Source organism: Microtus oregoni, unplaced genomic scaffold, assembly GCF_018167655.1.
Source record: "Microtus oregoni isolate MIOR12 unplaced genomic scaffold, Mior012 000032F_ref0000030, whole genome shotgun sequence".
NCBI classification, from domain to species: Eukaryota; Metazoa; Chordata; class Mammalia; order Rodentia; family Cricetidae; genus Microtus; species Microtus oregoni.
In genome coordinates, this window is record NW_024543091.1 from 27,806,395 (window position 1) to 27,825,914 (window position 19,520).

A 19,520-nucleotide genomic window follows, 5' to 3' on the forward strand; every position below is an offset into this window, starting at 1 on the left:
GATATTTACCCTTGCTTTTCTTGTTTTCTGTAGTTCCAGGTTTCCCTCTTGTATCATTTGACTTGGTTTCAAATGTTTACTCTCAAGAGATGACTATTTTACTATTTACTGTGTGTGTGTGTGTGTGTGTGTGTAGGTCAGAGGATGGCTTGTAGGAGTTAGTTCTCACCTTCCACCATGTGAATTCCATCACATCAGGCTTTGTGGCAAGTACCTTTACCCTGCTGAATGTGGCCCCTAAAGATCTTTGATCATTGTAATATCTTGGTCATCTAAAAATCTACTTTGTTTCTTTTGAGTATTGGTAAGAATTTGTTTTTGTTGTGTCTGGTTACTTTGAATTCCATCTTGGACATTTTTGAAGATGATGATTTGTTTTAGTAGACAAATCAACCTGGGTAGACTATAATTGTAAGCAAGGGTTCCATTACCTGTTGGTTTTTAAAGCTTAATGCTAGGTTTATTTGCCTCTGTTCCCATGTGTGTAGGTTGATCCTAGGACTTGAGTAGTGATTTAAATTATAATTTGTTCTGAAAGCATCTATGCTTTTTTTGAGTCTCATATATATACAACTTTAGTACAGTTTCTCTTTGGCACAATCTTGGGTCAAAACCAGGAGAAAACCTAATGGAATGTTTAACACCATCTTATTTCCCTACATCTATCAGTCCATCTGTTTGTCCATCCATCTTGTGAAAATCTAATGGAATGTTGAGTACCATTTTATCTCCGTATATCTGCCTTTTGATCTGTCTGTACGTACATACGTCCGTATATCCATCCATCTATTCATATCTGTCTTTACAGTGCTGAAGATTGAATTCAGGGTCTGTCATATTGTGGGCAAGCACATCACTACTGAGGTACATCCTAGCTTTTTTAAAAGTGTTTTTATTTACCCAGACCGGCATTTAATTTGTGAGCCTTTGCCTCTTGAGTAGCTGGTATTACAGGCTTGCCTTCCAGACCCAACTTCACCACCATCTTATTTGTTTTTTTTTTTTTTAACCTTCCCCATTATACAGTCTACCTGCTATTTATTTTCAGAGTTCTCTGTTAGTAGCATGTGCACATGCTCCCCCACTTCCCCGGGTTTTTTGTATATACATGCATGATGTCTTAGGGTTTCTATTGCTGTGATAAAACACCATGACCAAGAGCAATTTGAATAGGAAAATGTTTGAACTTTTCTCACCTCACAGTTGATAAGTTCATTACTGAGGGAAACTGGAGCAGGAACCTGGAGGCAGGAACTGGAGCAGAAGCCACAGAGTGTTGCTTACGGACTTGCTTGCTTTTCCTTGATTCTTAGTTTACTGCTTACACAAAAACCATCTATCCACCAGGTTTGGCACAGGCTTGTTCATGGACCAGTCTGGGCGGGGTGGTGGGGGTTATTTTCTCTATTGAAGTTCTCTTTTCTCAAAGGACTAGCTTTTGTCAGTTGACATAAAATTAGCTAGAGTAATTGATCCCTTGTCAGCTTAACATACAAACAAATCAGTATTCTACTAGAACCTTTCCTTTCTTATTTGTCCCCAAGATGTCATATTAATTAACATTAACATCACAATATAAAACATGCCAATATTTAACCCCACTCCTTAAAAAAAAAATCAAACATATAGTTGGTTTTAGGTAGTGCTTGCCTTTAATCCTATCAGAGGCAGAGAGATCTTTGTGCTCTAAGTTAAAGGCCAGCCTGGTCATACATAGAGACCCTGTCTTAAAAAAAAAAAAATAAAATAAAATAAAAATAAATAAAAAAATAAATTCAAATACTTTAAACATTCAGTTTCTTTAAAACATCCAAAGTTTTTCAAAAGTATTCAGTTTCCCTAAAATTTTAGTCTCTTTAATTATGGGCTCTTGTAAAATAATAATAATAATAATAATAGGAAAAAGTAAATACTTTATCCAAGAGGGAAGAATCAGGTCACAGTTAAAAATCAAAGCAAAACCCGAGTCCAGTGGGGATTCACTAATGATCTTTTGAATTCCCAAGGGCTTCATTTCTCCAGCTCTGCTGTTGGCAGCACACACAGATTGCCCCATAGACTCAGACTGGCTCTACTCCACAGCTCCCGCTATCCTTGTGGTTGCTTCATGGTACTGGTATCTCCAAAATGCTGGGGTCTCTGCTGCTGCAGGGCTGCACCATCACCTCTCCTGGGCTCTTTTCAGGGACTCTGACTCTGCTGCATGGTAGCAAGCCTCATCTCCCCATGATCCCTTTATGTTTTCAGAACCAGTACACCTGGGAAGTGCTTACACATTACCAAGTTCAACTGCCAGCATGAAGTACTCCCATTTCAGGATCCTGAAGGTGGAAAAAATCAATGTTTCTCCCTCTTTGGACCATGGTTTGTGTGTTACGTTGGTGTCTTAGTCTCAGCTGATTGTTAATTCTGTCGTCATAGCAAAGGTTTCATTTTAGTGGTCTAGTATCCTGTTAATCACAGCCAATTCTTGAGCTCCTGCTGACCAGAAGCACAGATACTTAATTAAAAATATCATATGGTCCCGATAGAGTCAGGGTCTTTCCATGCAGTTCTGCATGTTGGAACTTGCCATGTAGACCATATTGACCTCAGACATAGATATCCAATAGCCCTAGCCTCTGTCTCCTGAGTGCTGGAATTAAAGGCTTGTGCCACCAAGCTAAACTCCAGTACTCCTTAAGGGACTCTCCAAACATTTTCTGAAACTTTAAGGGTGAGATTTCTATCATCTGCATAGCCCTCAGCATTCTTATAAGCTCTTGCAGAGCAGACTGTTGAGTTCTGAGTACTTGGTGGCTTTTCCAGGTTGTCCTGGCTAGTTTTATGTCATTTTAAGTTGACAAACTTAGCGTCAGTTAGGAAGAGAAACCTCAACTGGAAAATGCACCTCCACATTGCCATATGGGCAAGTGGTACATTTGATTGATTGATTGATTGATTGATTGATTGTTTGATTGATATGGGAGGGCCCAGCTCACTTGTGGGTGGCACCTCTCTTGGATTGGTGGTTCTGGATGCTATAGGAAAGTAGACTGAACAAGCCATGGTGGACAAGCTAGTAAGAAGTGTTCCTCTGTGACCTGTGCATCAGTTCCTGCCTCTAGTTTCCTGTCTTGAACACCTTTGCCATCTCCAGATGATAGACTGTAAGCTAGCTGTAAGATGAAATAAATCCTTCTCTTCCCTATTTGTTTTTGGTCCTGGTTTTTCATCACAGAAAGAGAAACCCCAAGACAAGCCAAAGTTCAACAGTCATCTCTGAAATAGTCAGGTCTGTCTGTCACAGCAACCCACAACCTAGTACCACTTTCTGTTTTAGTGTTATTGTGTTCCCTGCCTATTACTCACTTAGCCCACCGAGGTATATCATCAACTGTTGAAGTATTCCAGTACTCGTATGTAGATTTTGCTACTGTCTGTAGTTTCTGCCATCCACTCGGGATCTTGGAACATATACTTCATGACTGATGGGACCTGCTGTTAAGATACAGAACTTTTTTTAGTTCTCCAGGAAGTTCCTAATGCTTCTTTGTATTCTGACTGCTTCTTGTTCTGAATAACCTTTTAGTGGGGAACGTAAAGACTGTTAAGACATGGCTGGTTAGTTATGAATCAGTTCTGCTACCTGTTATAGTGGAAGGGGCAATAGAGCTAGATTATACTTTAGAATTTATACTTAATCAATGCATGAGATTAATTTTGTAACCTAATTCTAGTTTTCTCATAATCATAAAGATTTTAAATCTAGACATAGTAATCCTAGCACTTGGGAGATTAAGGCAAGAGAATCTTAAGTTTTTTGTTTTTGTTTGTTTGTTTTCCAAGACAGGGTTTCTCTGTAGCTTTGGTTCCTGTCCTGGAACTAGCTCTTGTAGACCAGGCTGGCTTGGAACTCACAGAGATCCCTCTGCCTCTGCCTCCCAAGTGCTGGATTAAAGACGTGTTCCACCACCTAGCATAGAGATAAAGTTGTAATCAAGCAAGGCTAGTTATTATTTTTTTTAATATTTATTTATTATTTATTATGTATACAATAGTCTATCTATGTGTATGCCAAAGGCCAGAAGAGGGCACCAGACCTTATTACAGATGGTTGTGAGCCACCATGTGGTTGCTGGGAATTGAACTCAGGACCTTTGGAAGAGCAGACAATGCTCTTAACCACTGAGCCATCTCTCCAGCCCCAAGGCTAGTTATTATTACTAGACTTAATTTTGATTCCATAATAAGATTTAGGATCAGTTTAGTCATTTTCCTTTTTATATCTTAACTCTTAGAGATTCATATTTTTCTGGAGTATGATTTTAAAGAAGATTCTTAGGATGTCTGAATAAGAACTAAGAGATAGACTTAGTAATATATGCCTGGATGTGTAGAATACTACTTTGATGGTTGGCCTTTTTGGGGGAATGGGTGGGGATGTTGTGTGTGGTTTTTTGTTTATTTGTTTTTGGCAACAAATGGTATTGTCAGAGATACCTTTCATGATACTTTTAGATTAGATTATTTTAAATTATTTATTTTATGTGCATTGGTGTTTTGTCTGTATTTGTCCGTGAGGGTGTCCTATCCCCTGGAACTGGAGTTAGAGACTGTTGTGAACTGTCATATGGTTGCTGAGAATTGAACCTGGGTCCTATGGAAGAATAGCCAGTGCTCTTAACCACTGAGCCATCTCTCCAGCCCCCATATTAGATTATTTTAAATCAGTACTTAACTAATACCATTATTAACCATATTGAGAGGAAATTTTAAGCTACAGAAATAATTTTTGAAATCCTCTTTGATGTAGAAATTTTTATATGAAATCTAAGTAGGACAAATCTGAGTTTAAGCTCTGTTTCCTGCACTGTCATGAGCGCTCATATCTTTGAATGAATCAAATTTCCCTGATCACTCAAGCCCTGTTGAGTTTCTGTTTTAGAGACAGGTTCTCATTCTGTGGCACTGACTAGCTTGGAACTCAGGAATTCTGCCTTAGCCACCCAAGTTTTAAGAGTATAGGTGAGCCAGCACACCATGCCCCATTATGTTTTCAGTTTTGAAAGCGGTGTGTTCTAGTAGTAGACTTGCTAGTTTAATGGGAAGAGGAAATTTTTGTGACAACAGGAAACTTTGATTTCAGAGTTCTAACTTTTCCTTCTATAAATAACCTAATGTGAAAGAGCACTCCAGGAGTACACACTGTGTCTTTCATTGCATGGTACAGGTACTTTGTTCGTTTGGTTAAATATGTCTAACACACTTTGGATAACTTTGAACAATTCAATACTCTGGTCTTAGAGATTTTATTAATTATATTTAGAGTGCTGATTCAGTAGTCTGTTAAGTACTTAGTGCAACAAATTACCCAATGCCTTATATTTTTGGTTTGCTTTTCAAGATAGGGTCTTGCTATGTAGTATGGACTGGCTTCTTTCTTTCTCTCCCACCTACCTTCCCTCCCTCCTTTTTTCTTTCTCTCCCTCTGTCCCGCCCCCCCCTTCTTTCTTTCTTGTTTTCTTGAGACAGGGTTTCTCTGTAACAGCTCTGACTGGCCTTAAACTCACATAAATCTGCCTGCCTCTGCATCCGCAGCACTCAGGAGATGTGCACCACCACTGCCTGGCTCATTCTTTCCTCAGGTGAGGTTATAGGTGTAGGTGACTTTAATTAGCTTACTACAATAATTACTTGTCATCATTTTTCTTTTTGGCTTATTTTGAACCCTATAAAGAATGAGGTATATATGGAAAACTATTTAAATAATCTTTATCATACAACTAAAAATTTATATCTCCTTGGGGACATGTTTCTCTAGGAAAAGGGTATTGTGGGTGGGACTTGGTACAGCAGTGCTTTTGTGCTTTTAGCAATGGTACATAAAAGAAATATATTAGGATAGGAAGTTTGGGTGCATTATTAGGGAACTTGAAATTTAGCGTAGAAGTTCTTACATGTCTGTGAAAGAGCTGGGTTTGGTGCATTCTTGTAATCCCAGCACCTATGATGCTTAAACAAAAGAAGTATGAATTGAAGGCCATCCTGAATTACACAGAAAAGCACACACATACAAAAAAAGATTAGTGAGATACAATTACTTCAAAATGTTTTTTTCCCTTCTTCTTCAGAATCCAGCAACTATCACGAGAATACTCCTTAGCCACTTCAATTGGGATAAAGAGAAGCTAATGGAAAGGTAAGGAACTTGTATTGTTAGCTTTGTACTTAAAAGTAACAAAGAAAGCCCATTGAACTGAATTTTAAGCAAAATTGATTTTTATAATAGTGAACAAACCAATGTGTAAGTTATAATTGCTGCTGTTTCCTGTATTAAAAATTTTGCAGTCAGGTTAGTGTTAGGAAATTCAGGTTAAATTCTGCTTTATTTTGGAAATGAAATAGAAAACTTTATTTCAGCTTCTTTGATATATCTTCTTGAATATTACGAACTAAAAGCAGATTTAAAAAAGCATTTACTAATGTTCTTGGAACACGTAAGATCTTTCTTATTAGTCACTAAGGATTTATTATTCATGAATTTTAAATTTATATTAGGAATATAAATGACATTCAGGAAAAACAAAAATGAAGTTGGTTAGGTTTTCTAGCTGTCAAACTAGATACTTCGCTTGGTTCTCTGTTTTTAGAGCAGGATTCGGCTCTGGATGTTTTACAAAGTTTGCCTCTCAAAATGTATCTAGTTTTAAAAGAGTAAAAGTTACTGAGATCGAGACTGACAGTATTAACCTTCTCCTTGGTTCCTTAGATTGGGTATTTGGGGGCTGTTGTCAGGGTAACGGTTTTCATTTTACTCTTACTAACTTTATTAGCAATCTTAATTGCAAAAATTGCAGCTTGTTGTTGGGGACTGATGAGTATTGTGAGAAATGAATGGAAAAATCTTTCCCATTCTACTTTCATATTCAAAGTGCTGTGTAAGTCTGATATTAAGTAATATTAGAAATGTAACTCATTTTATACACCTTATATCTGAGTTATAAGTTAATAGTAAATTATTGAGAACTTTCTGTTAGATACTATTTGATTTAATTCTTTTGATGGTTTTTTGGTTGTCTTTTTGTTTTGTTTTTAGAATCTCACTGCAGCTCTGGCTAGCTTGAACACTATGTAGAAAAGACTGGCCTCAAACTCACACAGATCTTCCTGTCCCCGACTCTGTCTCTGATGGGCATGAGCCACTATGCCCTTTCTCCTCATAGTTTTTTTAGTACTAGAAACTGTTGCCTCCACCTACTTGATGTGGAAACTTGTTTTGAGTCTTAAGTTATTCAGCTTAGTTTTGTAACAAAGACTTGAACTTATTTGTTGGTCTCTAAAGCCTTGTCTTAAGCGCATTGCATTCAATTTTTCCTGAGCTTGTGAAGGATACTTACCTATTCTGATCTCCCCACCCCCCAAATGTGTCTTGCTATCTTTTTGTCAGTGGTGTTTCTTAATTTTATTGTCACTTACTTTGAGGTTTATTTTATGATACTTTCAAGAAAAAGTTTTCAATTTGCATTATAGTCTTGAGTTTTCTTTTGTAACACTGCTGAAAACATTTTCCACTTACATACTATACTTTGTTATCACTGTTATGTTTCATTTTAAAGCATTTTATGTATTTTATAATTCTGAATATTCACCCTTCATTGATTATTTGTTTTTAAATACAACTTTTCTAAATAAAATAAAGGTAACTTTTAAAGAAATTTAAAAGCTCTAAATATATATATTCCTGTTTTATAATTTCTGTTTAGATTTTGCGATTTCTATTTTAAGTTGCACTCTACCATATTTTTGTTTGTTTATTTTGTTGACACCATTGGTTTTCTTTCTTATTTTGGCTTTTTTTTGTTTCTTGTTTTTTTTTTTTTGTTGTTTTTTTTGTTCTCTGTGGCTTTGGAGCTTGTCCTGGAACTCGCTCTTGTAGACCAGGCTGTCCTTGAACTCACAGAGATCCACCTGTCTCTGCCTCCCGAGTGCTGGTATTAAAGGTGTGCGCCACCACTGCCTGGCTTGGTTTTCTTTTATTATTCTCTACTGATGTTCATGGTTTTTTTGGGGGGTGTTCGGAGTGATTTTTAATTTATTAGATTTTTATTTTTAAAATACCAGTTTAAATTCTCGCTCTCCCCTTTTCCCATTCCTTCCACACACCCTCCCACCCACCCCATTTAATCCTAAGAGAGGGTAAGGCACTTTGCTTTGTAGAAAATTGAAGGCCCTTTCTACTACATCTAGGCTGAGCAAGGTATACATCCAAAGAGAATAGGACCCAAAATAGCCAGTACATGCAGTAAAGATAAATCCCAGTGCCACTGCCAGTGGTCCCTCAGTCTTCCCCGCCATACAATTGTCAACCACATTCAAAGGGACTAGTTTGGTTCTATGCTTGTTCCTTCCTAGTCCAGCTGAAGTTGGTGAGCTCCCATTAGCTCAGGTAAACTGTTTCAGTGGATGAACCCTTCATGGTCTTGACCTCTTTGCTCATATTCTCATTCCTTCCACTCTTGACTGAATCTTGGGAGCTCAGTTCAGTGCTCTGATGTGGGTCTCAGCCTCTTTTTCCATCTGTTGTTGGACGAAGGTTCTATGGTGATACTTAAGATAATCATCAGTCTGACTACAGGGCAAGGCCAGTTCTGAAACCCTCTCCTCTGTTGCTTAAGGTCTTATCTGGGGTCATCCTTGTGGATTCCTGGGAATTTTTCTAGAGCCAGGTTTCTTGCTAACCCCATAATGGCTCCCTCAATCAAGATATCTTTGTCCTTGCTCTCATATCTGTCCTTCCTGCATCTCAACTATTATTTGTTTAACTATGTTCATAGCAGCATTATTTGTAATAACCAGAACCTGGGAACAGCTTAGATGCCCCTTAACTGAAGATAAAGAAATTGTGGCACATTTACACATTAGAGTACTACTACTCAGCAGTAATAAACAGTGACATCTTGAATTTTGCATGCAAATGGATGTAATTAGAAAACACTATCCAGACCCAAAAAGATGAATATGGCATGTACTCACTCATAAGTGGATACTAGATATAAACAAAGGTCATTGAGCTCATAGTTCATGATCCCAGAGAAGCTAAGTAATAAGGTGAACCCAAAGAAAAACATATATAGGCCCACCTGGAAATTGGAAACAGACAAGATCGCCTGACAAAATTGGCAGTGTGGGGGCGGGGATAGAAGGAAGGGAAAAGGGGGAAGAGGAGAGGAGAAGAGGTGGGTTGAGGATGTTCATGTTTGACGTTTCAGCTTTCCTAATAGTTTTTATACACAGTCATAAAATGATACTTATATATGGGTACAATGTCTGTATCCTTTTTCTGTATGATAAAAACACATATTTGTTCTTTATCCTTTCCTCTTTCCCACTCAGCTTGATAAGTTGATGATAATTTATATTTTTGGTAAGCAGTAGCTAGTGCTGTTTCTCCATCCCTGATTTCTTGATTCTTTAAAAAAAAGTCTTTTTTGGGGGGCAGTCATTTATGTGTGTCTGTATATTAATGTATTACATGTAGAGGTCAGAGGACAGCTACTAGTGTTCATTTTTCTCTTATGTAAGTCCCTGGGATCTAACTCATTTCATCATATATGGCAGCAAGCATTTTCAACTTCTCATTTTAGCCATCTCATTGTAGTGGGTCACATGCAGCCCCTTCTGGTCTTGTGCTCCTGCCTACATTTCTGAGTGCTGGTATTATGGATACACATCACCATCTTGGGCTGCTTTTCTAGCCCCCAAAGACCATTTGTCACTGAATATATACTTTACTGGCCTGGACTTGCTGTATGTCCTGAGTAATGGGGATTACAGGTGTGACCCACTACATCTGAACATTATTTTTAAATTGAGTTATTTTTCTTTATCTTTTCTGGTCTTTCGCTGTCTTGAGTGGCGCCCCCCCCCCCCAAACTATGAGCTATTCTCTTTATAACGTTACTCGGTTTTGTGGGAACTATTAGTTGCCTTATTTCTCTCACTAACATTATTAACTATTCTTGTGAAATTTGGGGGAGGTGCATGGTTTTTTTTTTTAAACTGTTTTTTTCTTTTGGGACAAGGGTTTGCATTATTCTTGTACTACAGACTGTCCAGGAACTCACTGTATACCTAGGTGGTCCGCAAACTCATACAGTTCTCCTGCCACATCCTCTTCAGTGTTGAGATTACCAAGGCGAGCCACTGTGTTCAACTGTTGACTGTCCATGTACCAAAATAATTGGAAGTAAATGAGAATACATAAAGATATGAGATGTGTCTGAAGAGAAAAGAAAAGGTACATGGAAATGTTCAGTTTTAGGTGTATTTATTATAAAAAAAATAACGAGGTGAAATGGGATCAAGCTTTTGAAACAAAAAGTTAGAAAAATAAACTCAGACAGGTAGGATATTTAGCATAAAAGCAGTCATGGCTGAGATAAAGAATTAAAAAATATATAAAACAGAAAATTTTAAAGTAAATTTTGAAAATGGAAATATCAAAGCCAAGGGTGGAGAGAAAAAGTTTGCTGTTAAAGAAAGGACTTGTAACCCAAATACACAAAGAAGTCTTAGAACTCAACAACAAAACAACCTGATTAAAAACTGGCAAAATGCCGACATGATGACACACCTTTAATTCCAACACTTCAGAGGTAGAGGCAGGGAAGTCTCTTGAGTTCAAGTCTAGTTTCATAGTGAGCTTCAGGCCAGTCAAGACTCCATAGTTAGCACCCTGCTCCTCAAGGAAAAAAGGCCAGGTATCATGGGCACATGCCCATATTCCCAGCAGTTGGGAGGTTGAAGCAGAAGTATTAAGAGTCAGAGACCTTGGTTATATGTTGAGTTCTAAACCAGTATGAGCTTTACACTCAAACTTATCCCCCAAAGAAAAGGGATGGAGAGCTGGCAACTGTAGTGATGAGGCGAGCGGGTCTGATTTTCATGCCGCCCGGCTCCTGCATGGCTAGCTTTACACCCGAAATAACACACAAATTGTATTTAGGTATTGTTTCTGCTTATTTTGATGTACTTACATTATTTTTCTCAAAATTGTGAAATGTTTTCAGTTTCTTTCCTGTTTTCTTCTAATATAACAAATCATATTAGTGTATCTTTTGATTACTCATCAATGAGCCATAGTGCCTGGAGTTCATGGTACTTTAAGGGAAATAAAACATTTTTAATTCCTCCTATTTGTCTCTGTGCCTCTTAGTCTATAGTTAAACAAATATGCCACATTGTAAAAATAAATGTGATTTATTCTTTAAAATTATACATTTTTGATAAAGGGTAGAAAAAGGGCAATTTTATAAATTCATTGTCTTCCATTGTTATAACAGCTTCTCAGACTTTTTTCCTTTCTTAGTTTTCTTTTGTTGTGCTGGGGAATCAAGCCCAGGAGGCATGTGCATGCCAAGCAGAAGCTCCACCATTAAGTGCACTTGCTCTCTTCCTCTCCCTCTTTGTCTCTTTCCCTCTGTGTCTACCTGTGTTCTCCACACCCCCCATGTCTTTCTCTCCTGTTCAATACCAATAATTTAAATGGGATTTTCTGTACTTTCCCGGTTTTTTCTCATGTTCCTTGATGAAGCAGAGTAGAGAATCAGCTGGAGCAACAATCTTTTATCTTGCACTCATAGTTCTTATGTGATATTGCTCCCATTACCCCAGATCTTAAGCCTCTTCATTTTCTAGTATAGTAGAGTTAGCAGTTAAAAACAAATTTTAAGAGGCTAAGTGGAAAAGACATTGAGAAACAAGGCATTGATGTCCAGTTACCTGGGAAGCTACGACAAAGGATTTCTTGTTACCTGTTTAAGAGCAGATAGGTCTGCCACTTCCCAAAAATACTTCATTTACAGACTGAGAATCAGATATGAAGACTGTGCTACCAGAAAAGCACAAGAAGTACTGTTTAAGTGGAGGTGGAGGCCCAGTTGTTGCCTGGGGCACAGACATTACTGCTCGACTTTTGTCAGCATAGGGGCATGGGAGTAGCGGAAGAGTAGTAGCTCAGCAGCATCTGGAAGATGGTTATCTCTTTCTCTGTTGAATTCTCCCTTGAACCTTCCTTCAGTGCTAAGGTTTTTATAAACTGCTAAATGAGTCCCCCAGAGAAAGGAGGGGAGAGCAAACCTGAGTTGTTCTTTCTCTTCTTTTTGGGAGCCAAAACTAAAAAAAGCCTCTTCTAACTAACCTTTCTACTTTGTATCATGGTTTCTGTTTTCATATTGTACATCAGTAGAATAAAAGCTTTAAAAGGGTTCTGGCAAAATGGGTTAGCAGGTAAAAATCACTTGCCATGTGTGCCTGATGTTCTGAGTTTGATCCTTAGAACTGTGGAAGAAAACAAAAAAAGTTCTGCAAGTTGTCCCGGCCTCTACAGATGAACTGTGTGTGTGTGTCGTTTCAAAATTCTTTAATAATTCTAGACACTGGCTTTGGGCTTTGAAGAACAGGAAAAACTAGGAGAGTCAATTCGATCTGAGCCAGTGACTGCGAGTTCCAAGGGTTGACCCGTGGTTTCCAGAAACTGGACTGAAGTTAACAGGTTTGATAGCAAGTATCTGAACCCACCAAAGCATTTCACTGGCTCTAGAAAATACTTTAGTCAACTATTTTCTGTTCTTAAATAAAACTTTATTAAACATTGTGACATGAATGTTAATCATGTTTTATTTGTACAGATTTTAGAACAAGACACCAAAAATGGAATTCCTTTTAGAGTTCAAAACAAGTGAAACACACTTTTTATTTTCCCCTGGCATTTCAGAGTTATAGTGACTACTTTGTAAGTTTTAAGTCATTTTAGTTGTTAGTATATAAAATGGGTATTAATGAATTAACTGGAAGGTATTTTAAAGAGATGCAAGTGTTTGAGGTGGGGTCTTACTGTGTTTGTCCATGCCAGTCTTACAGATTCATGATTGAGGTAAACGTTACTCAGACTTCCAAGTCCTAGGGCTCTAGTGTGTGCTACCACTTCCTTGTCTTACCCAGGTTTTGTTGTTCTGAAGCTTACTACTTCAGAGCAGAGGAAAGAAAAAGTATTCTTAAGGATGGTGTCATCCTTTCCTGACTTGTATTTCAAAAGGCTTTGTGTTTTTTGTTATGAAATACTAATACCTACTTAGTGAAGTGGTTGGGTTAGTTTATAGTCTATGATACTACTAGAGCTTTTCTTAGCTGTCTCTCTAACATGTTTCATGTGAATTTGGTTTTTCAGAAACCTTCCTTTTAAAGTGACATTTTCATTCTTTTATAGTGTAAATTTTTTTCCTGTTCAGTTGTTTTTGACAGTTGTGGATGGAAATAGATAAATGTCTCATCACTCTGTAGTGTAAACCTAAAATTTCTGTTGCTCCACTTATTAGATGTATGATCTTGAAGCAATTTTCTTTGTTAGTTACTTTATCTGAAGTGATTTTTCCTAGCCAGTGTGTTAGTACATGCCTGTAATGCCTGTACTAGAAAGGCTAAGGCAGGAGGATTGAGAATCCGAGGCCAATTTGGGATACCTTGTAAGACCCTGACTCAAAACAAAACACAAACAATAAAATCTCCCACAGATGTTTTTTCTTTGCTTTGTTTTCCGAAGTTTATCTGCTTTCTCAAGGCTCCATAAAGTACAATAATCTTTGGAAATGTATCAGTTTTTTCTTTGCTTTGTTTTCCATAGTTTTCTGCTTTCTCAAGGCTCCATAAAGTACAATAATCTCTGGAAATGTATCAGTTATGTCTACAATACAGGTTGAGTTGGTGTGGTATTTAGTGGACAGACAGCAGTCTTTTTCGTCACGGTACTTAGCATTGTTTGGGAATAAACAAACTACCTCTGATCTGGGTAGAAAAATATTCTTTGTTGAATGACATTTGTTGGGGTTATGGAGGATATGGAAACATGAGAACTTACGCATTTCTGGTAGAAAAAAGAACCAAGCACGGGAAGAAAGTTAAAGAGCATGTGTTGAACAATACACAGTGGCTAAAGAAAGAGAAGGGAAAATGTAAAATCTTATTTGTAGCCCTGGTTGTCCAGGAATTTACTATGCAGACCAGGCTGACCTTGAATTTAGAGACATACACCTGCCTCTGCCTCCTGAGTTCTGGGATTAAATGTATGAGCCACCACGCTCAGCTCAGGAAGTTTTTAAGAAAAGTAGTTTTAATATTACTCTAGATTATCCAGATGGTGGTGCCAGTGCACGCCTTTAATCCCAGCACTCAGGGAGGCGGGGGATGCAGATCTGTGTGATTTCCAGGCCAGCCTAGACTATAGATTGAGTTCCAGGACAGCTAGAGATAATAACAGAGAAACCCTGTCTCAGAAAACAACAACAAACACACACATACACACACCTAGTATGAGCAATGACAGTTAAGTAGGTAGGAAAGATTAGGTAGAAGTGATGTAGAATTTTATGTGAAAGGATGTTCAGGGAACCTGCTAGTAATTTGGGCTCTTCCCCTAAAGATAATGGGAATGGTTAGATGAAATCCTGAAACATATTTTAAAAAATTAGAACATAAAAGTGTTAGTAATACAGAATTGGATGGGAAGGCTCAACGAAGCCTGAATCTGGAGAAAATAAGCCAAGATTCCCAGTCTGTATTACTAATCCAGAAGAGTTAGTTGGATGAAGAATGGAACTAAGAAGGAGTACCGGGCCAATGAAGTATGGCCGAATTTGATACACTACTTTTTGTGAAGCCTGGACTTACATCAGTGAAGTGGCTTAGAAAATCTAAAGCTTTAAACTTGGGTTAACTGATTGCTCTTCGAGCTGATGAGGGAGAGGAACTTGATTGGGGGAGGGGGGGAAATGGGAGGCGGTGGCAGGGAGGAGGCAGAAATCTTTAATAAATAAATAAATTAAAAAAATAAAAGAATTAATAGAAAAAAATAAGTAAACTTGGGTTAAGATGATCACAAACTGTTATTGCCTCTTTTTCCCTAACAGCAACAAACTTAAGACCTCAAACTACTTATTTTACTCCCCCCAACTTTGTTTGCTTATTTACTTGTGTGTGTGAGTGCACACACACATGCAAAAGTGTATGTATGTGTTCATGCATGTAGCGGTTAGAGGAAAACTTGTGGGAGTTGATTCTTTCCAGCGCTTGAATTTTAGGCAGATTTTCAGACCTTGATGGCAAGAATTCTTCCTTCTTGAGCCATCTTGCTGGCCCCTTAAGTTTAGTTTTCTAATTAAACCTGCCAAACCAGGGACTTCAAATACTAGAATTGCCATAGACAAAATCAAGTGTGCTATCACTAGGAAAGATGAGTACAAACTGTCTTTCAGATGTCAAAGTCAATTTCTGTAACTGAAATGTAAAATAATGGTAACTTAGTGAAAATTTATAGTAAATGGGAGCAGACTAAGCTAAGATTCAGAAGCTATCTAATAAAAGATGAAAAATATAGAAGAGGAGAGAATGAGAGATAGTCTTTGGGATGAGAGTTTTCCAGATTGGTAAAGTATCAGTGTATATACAATTCTATCAATTCCCATGCAAAATAAATGCTCTCCAATTGATTCTAAGATACTATTTTTCTCTCTCCCTCTGACTCTCTCCCTACCTCCTCCCCTTCTTTCAAGGAGCCTTGCCTCAGACAACCCAGGCAAGGCTCCTTGCTTAACAAACACTTTTCTCACACTGGTGGACTGCCTGCTGTGGGGAGATGGAATAGAAAATGTTTTTGATTTATTTTTTGTTTTTAAAACATGGGGTCTTTATGTAGTCCTGGCTAGCCTTGAACTTGCTATTTAGAGCAAGCTGGCCTCAAACTAAACTCAGCGATCCCTCTGCCTCTTTCTCCTGAGTATTGTCTGTTAAAGGTGGTTGTCACCACGCACTCCTTAACTCCCTTTTTAGAGACAGGATATTGCTGTGTTGCTATAGCTGGCCATCTTCTTATCCCTGCCTTTCAAGTGCTGGGATTATAGGCAGGAGGTAACATGTGAAGCATTTTTTTTTTTTTGGTAAACACTTAAAAAAAAAGATTTATTTTGATTTTATGTGTATCTGTATGTTTTCTCTCTCTCTCTCTCTCTCTCTCTCTCTCTCTCTCTCTCTCTGTGTGTGTGTGTGTGTATGTGTGTTGCCTATGAAAGCCAGAAGAGTGCATTGGATTTTCTGAAACAAGAGTTACAGAAGGAAGGTTGTGAGCTGCCATGTAGGTGATGGGAATCAAGCCCCAGTTCTCTGAAGAGCAGCCAGTGCTTTTAAACACTGAGCCATGTCTTAACCTCAGTTTTGTTTTGCTCAAAAACACTTTAGCATGTCTAAATCTTTGTGAACCTTTGAATGATGACACCTTAAAAGATGGAAAATTTTACCTACATGAAAATTTATTCTCTTGTAAAATCATGATGTTTCGGGTCCAAAGCATTTTAGACTTGAAGACATCTGATGAAAAGAAATCCACCCTTTAAAACATAGTAAACAAAGTATATAGACGTGTACCTGTGTTCTTCACACTCAGGAGGCATAGGCGTGAAGTTTAAAAAACAAAAACCATAAACTCAAACTTAAAAATAATAGTAATGAGACTGAAAAATGTAATATTTAAAGCATCAAAATGTATCAAAAAATAAAAGTATATAGCATATTCTAAAGAAGATCAGATATCTCATTAATAGCTTTAAAAGTGATTATTAGACTTATACTTTAGTGACTTGAAGAGAAGAAAAAATCCTTGCCCATGTTCATGGAACATGTTCATAAATAGTGTGTTAGTGAATAGGTAGTTGATCTGGGACAACACAAGTTTGAAGTGTGTAGGTTTGCTTTGATATTTTCCCCAATGATTAACAATAAATTGAATACCGCACAAAATTAGTTAGCTTTGTCATAAATCCATAGAATAATAGAAGTTATATTTTATCAAAAATTGTACACAGGCCTTACAGGGAGTCATTTGTAGTGGAAAGAAATGCGAAGAGGCATTATTCAACTGTAGTTGTGTGTACATACATACATACATACATACACACATATACTATAGTATATATGTGGACCATGTAAGTGCCCTTCAGTATAGGGTTTATTCAGTATATTACAGTATGTACATACAAAGATAAAACACTGTGCAGATATGTATTGATTGACAAATGTCTGCTAAATATTGTTTAGTGAAGAAATGAATGCCGTATATACACAAAGAGTGTGTTACACTATTGATATATCTGTGTGGCTGTGTATGCATGAAATGTTGTCTAGAATGTTAACTAAAGTATGGAGAGTCCACCAATTCCGTGTTGTAATTTAGGGTAGCCAAAGTTTGTCTTTATTAACATCATTTTTCTTTTTAGGAAAGGATGTTTTAGGAAATTGTGTTTAGTGTATTCTTTTTCCTTTTATATAAAATTTGAACTTATGTTTTTCAGGTAAAATTTATAAGACAAAACATTTTTGATTTTGCTACAAGGTTTTTTCTCATTATCTGAATCACATTGTTTTAGGTGTCAGTAATTCACATAATGTGTATTTACTTTACGTGAATTACTGACAACTTTAAATTTATGAGTTTCCTTTATAACATGTTGACATTTTGATTGATGGATTGAATATTTCTTGAGAAATACTATAGTTAAAATACTTAAAAAGATACTTATTGATCTTAGAAGAATCATAATATGATTTGTTCTTGGATGAGTGAATTTTCTATAGAAACATCTATTTCTATACTTTTCATAAATGCTTAAGAAAACCTTCATTAAAAAATACTGGAAACCTGGATTGGTGAGATCACTCAGCAAATAAAGGTGCTTGCTGCCAAGTTGAAATACCTAAATTAGATGCCCTAGGACCCACATGGTAAAATGAGAGAATTGACTCTACAAGCCTCCCCACACACCCTAATAAACACTCATGTAATTAAGGAATTTAAAAAATACTGAAAATCTTGGTTGAGATGTCTCAATGGGTGGTGCCTGGTGAGCATCAATAGCTGAGTTTAGATCCTCAGTATCTACATTGAAAGAACAAGAACTTGGGTGTGATGATGCATATCTATAACCATAGTGCTAGTAGGCAGAGACTGGTATCCCTGAAGCTTGCTGTCCAGTCTGTACAGCCAAAATGGTAAGCTCCAGGTTCAGTAAGAAATTCTGTCTCAAAAAACAGCAGAAAGCAAACAATAACCAAAGTTTACCTTTGGCCTACACACACATTAAGGAGCTTGCACACTTAACAAACATAATAGTAATTTCAGCCTTGGGTAAAGCTAAAAACATAATTGAGCATATTCTTTATTAATATTTTTATTTACATCTTGTTTTCCTTTTTAAATACTAAGATATTTCAGGCCGTGTGTAGTGGTACGTGCCTTTAATTCCAGCACTTGGGAGGCAGAGGCAGGAGAATCTGTGAGTTCCAGCAAGAGCTACATAGTGGGGCCTTGTCTTGAAAAAACAAAACCAAAAAGATATTTCAGAGGACTGGGGACCACGACTCATTTGGGAAACATTTTCCTTGGCATTTACCATTATAATCCACCAAGTAGTTCACCATTTGCTCTATAGGCATATAATTTATGTGATGTATTTGTTTTAAGATACACTGTTTCATTTCTTCTCCTTTCTCAGTATGTTAAAGAAATAATTCAGAGGAATTTGTGGAAAGCAAGTATTGTTTACAGTGAGACATACATTGCCTCTTATAAAATAGTTTAAAATTATTACTAAAGTAAATTTCATTTGTATAAAATACAGCCTAATTTTAAAATAGCATTACTCTTCACAGGTAATAGTGGCTGTAGCCCAGCTTTTATTCTAAAATTTTAGTTACAGTTGTGTTAAATGCTAATTGCTTAACCTTTCAAGGTGCCTACTTAAAAACAAAGTTAAAAGAAAAGCCAAAAGTCAACCTCACATGCACATCCTCTGTTTGCTGTCATTTAGCCATTTTCCTGTCTTGACCAGAATGGGTTTGATCTTGGTTTATTTTAGTTTAGTTAATTGATCTTTCCTTACAGGAAGTCAGTTTTTTTTTTTTTTTTTTTGGAGAGCTCTAATTGTGCTATTTGCTGGGCTCTCATCCTTTCTGTTTAAATAATGCAGGTACTTTGATGGAAACCTGGAGAAGCTCTTTGCTGAGTGTCATGTAATTAATCCAAGTAAAAAGTCTCGAACACGCCAGATGAATACAAGGTCATCAGCACAGGATATGCCTTGTCAGATCTGCTACTTGAACTACCCTAACTCGGTGAGTACCTGGTAGTTTAAGGCTAGCACTATGTCAGAGGGTAAATCAACTTCCATTACTTAAACAAAGGACAGTCTGAAAGCCTGAGACCAGTAACTATTTCTGTAGCCCATTAGTAGGTTTAAGAATAAGGAAAGGAAAAGGAATGTCCCAGTTCTCTTCCCATTCCTGTACTGTTTGTTTTTCAGACTTTTCCAAGTTGTCATTGATTCTTTCTGGAGTTTATTTTACCACCATTTGGAGACTGTGTAATTGATCAACAGTTTATAAACTGGTTTTTATACAGCTTAAAATACATTCAAAATTTATTGTTTCAAATAGTC

At 37.1% G+C, this 19,520-nt stretch overlaps 1 protein-coding gene across 2 annotated transcripts in view; it reads left to right on the forward strand.

The window, feature by feature from the left end:
* The window catches only part of Arih1 (ariadne RBR E3 ubiquitin protein ligase 1), a 95,777-nt gene that overhangs the window by 24,685 nt on the left and 51,572 nt on the right, over positions 1-19,520 (forward strand). For both annotated transcript variants that reach the window (XM_041679453.1, XM_041679452.1), the window contains exons 2-3: positions 6,114-6,181; positions 19,053-19,197. In XM_041679453.1, the coding sequence (XP_041535387.1) occupies positions 6,114-6,181; positions 19,053-19,197 (213 nt within the window). The remainder of the gene's footprint in view (positions 1-6,113; positions 6,182-19,052; positions 19,198-19,520) is intronic.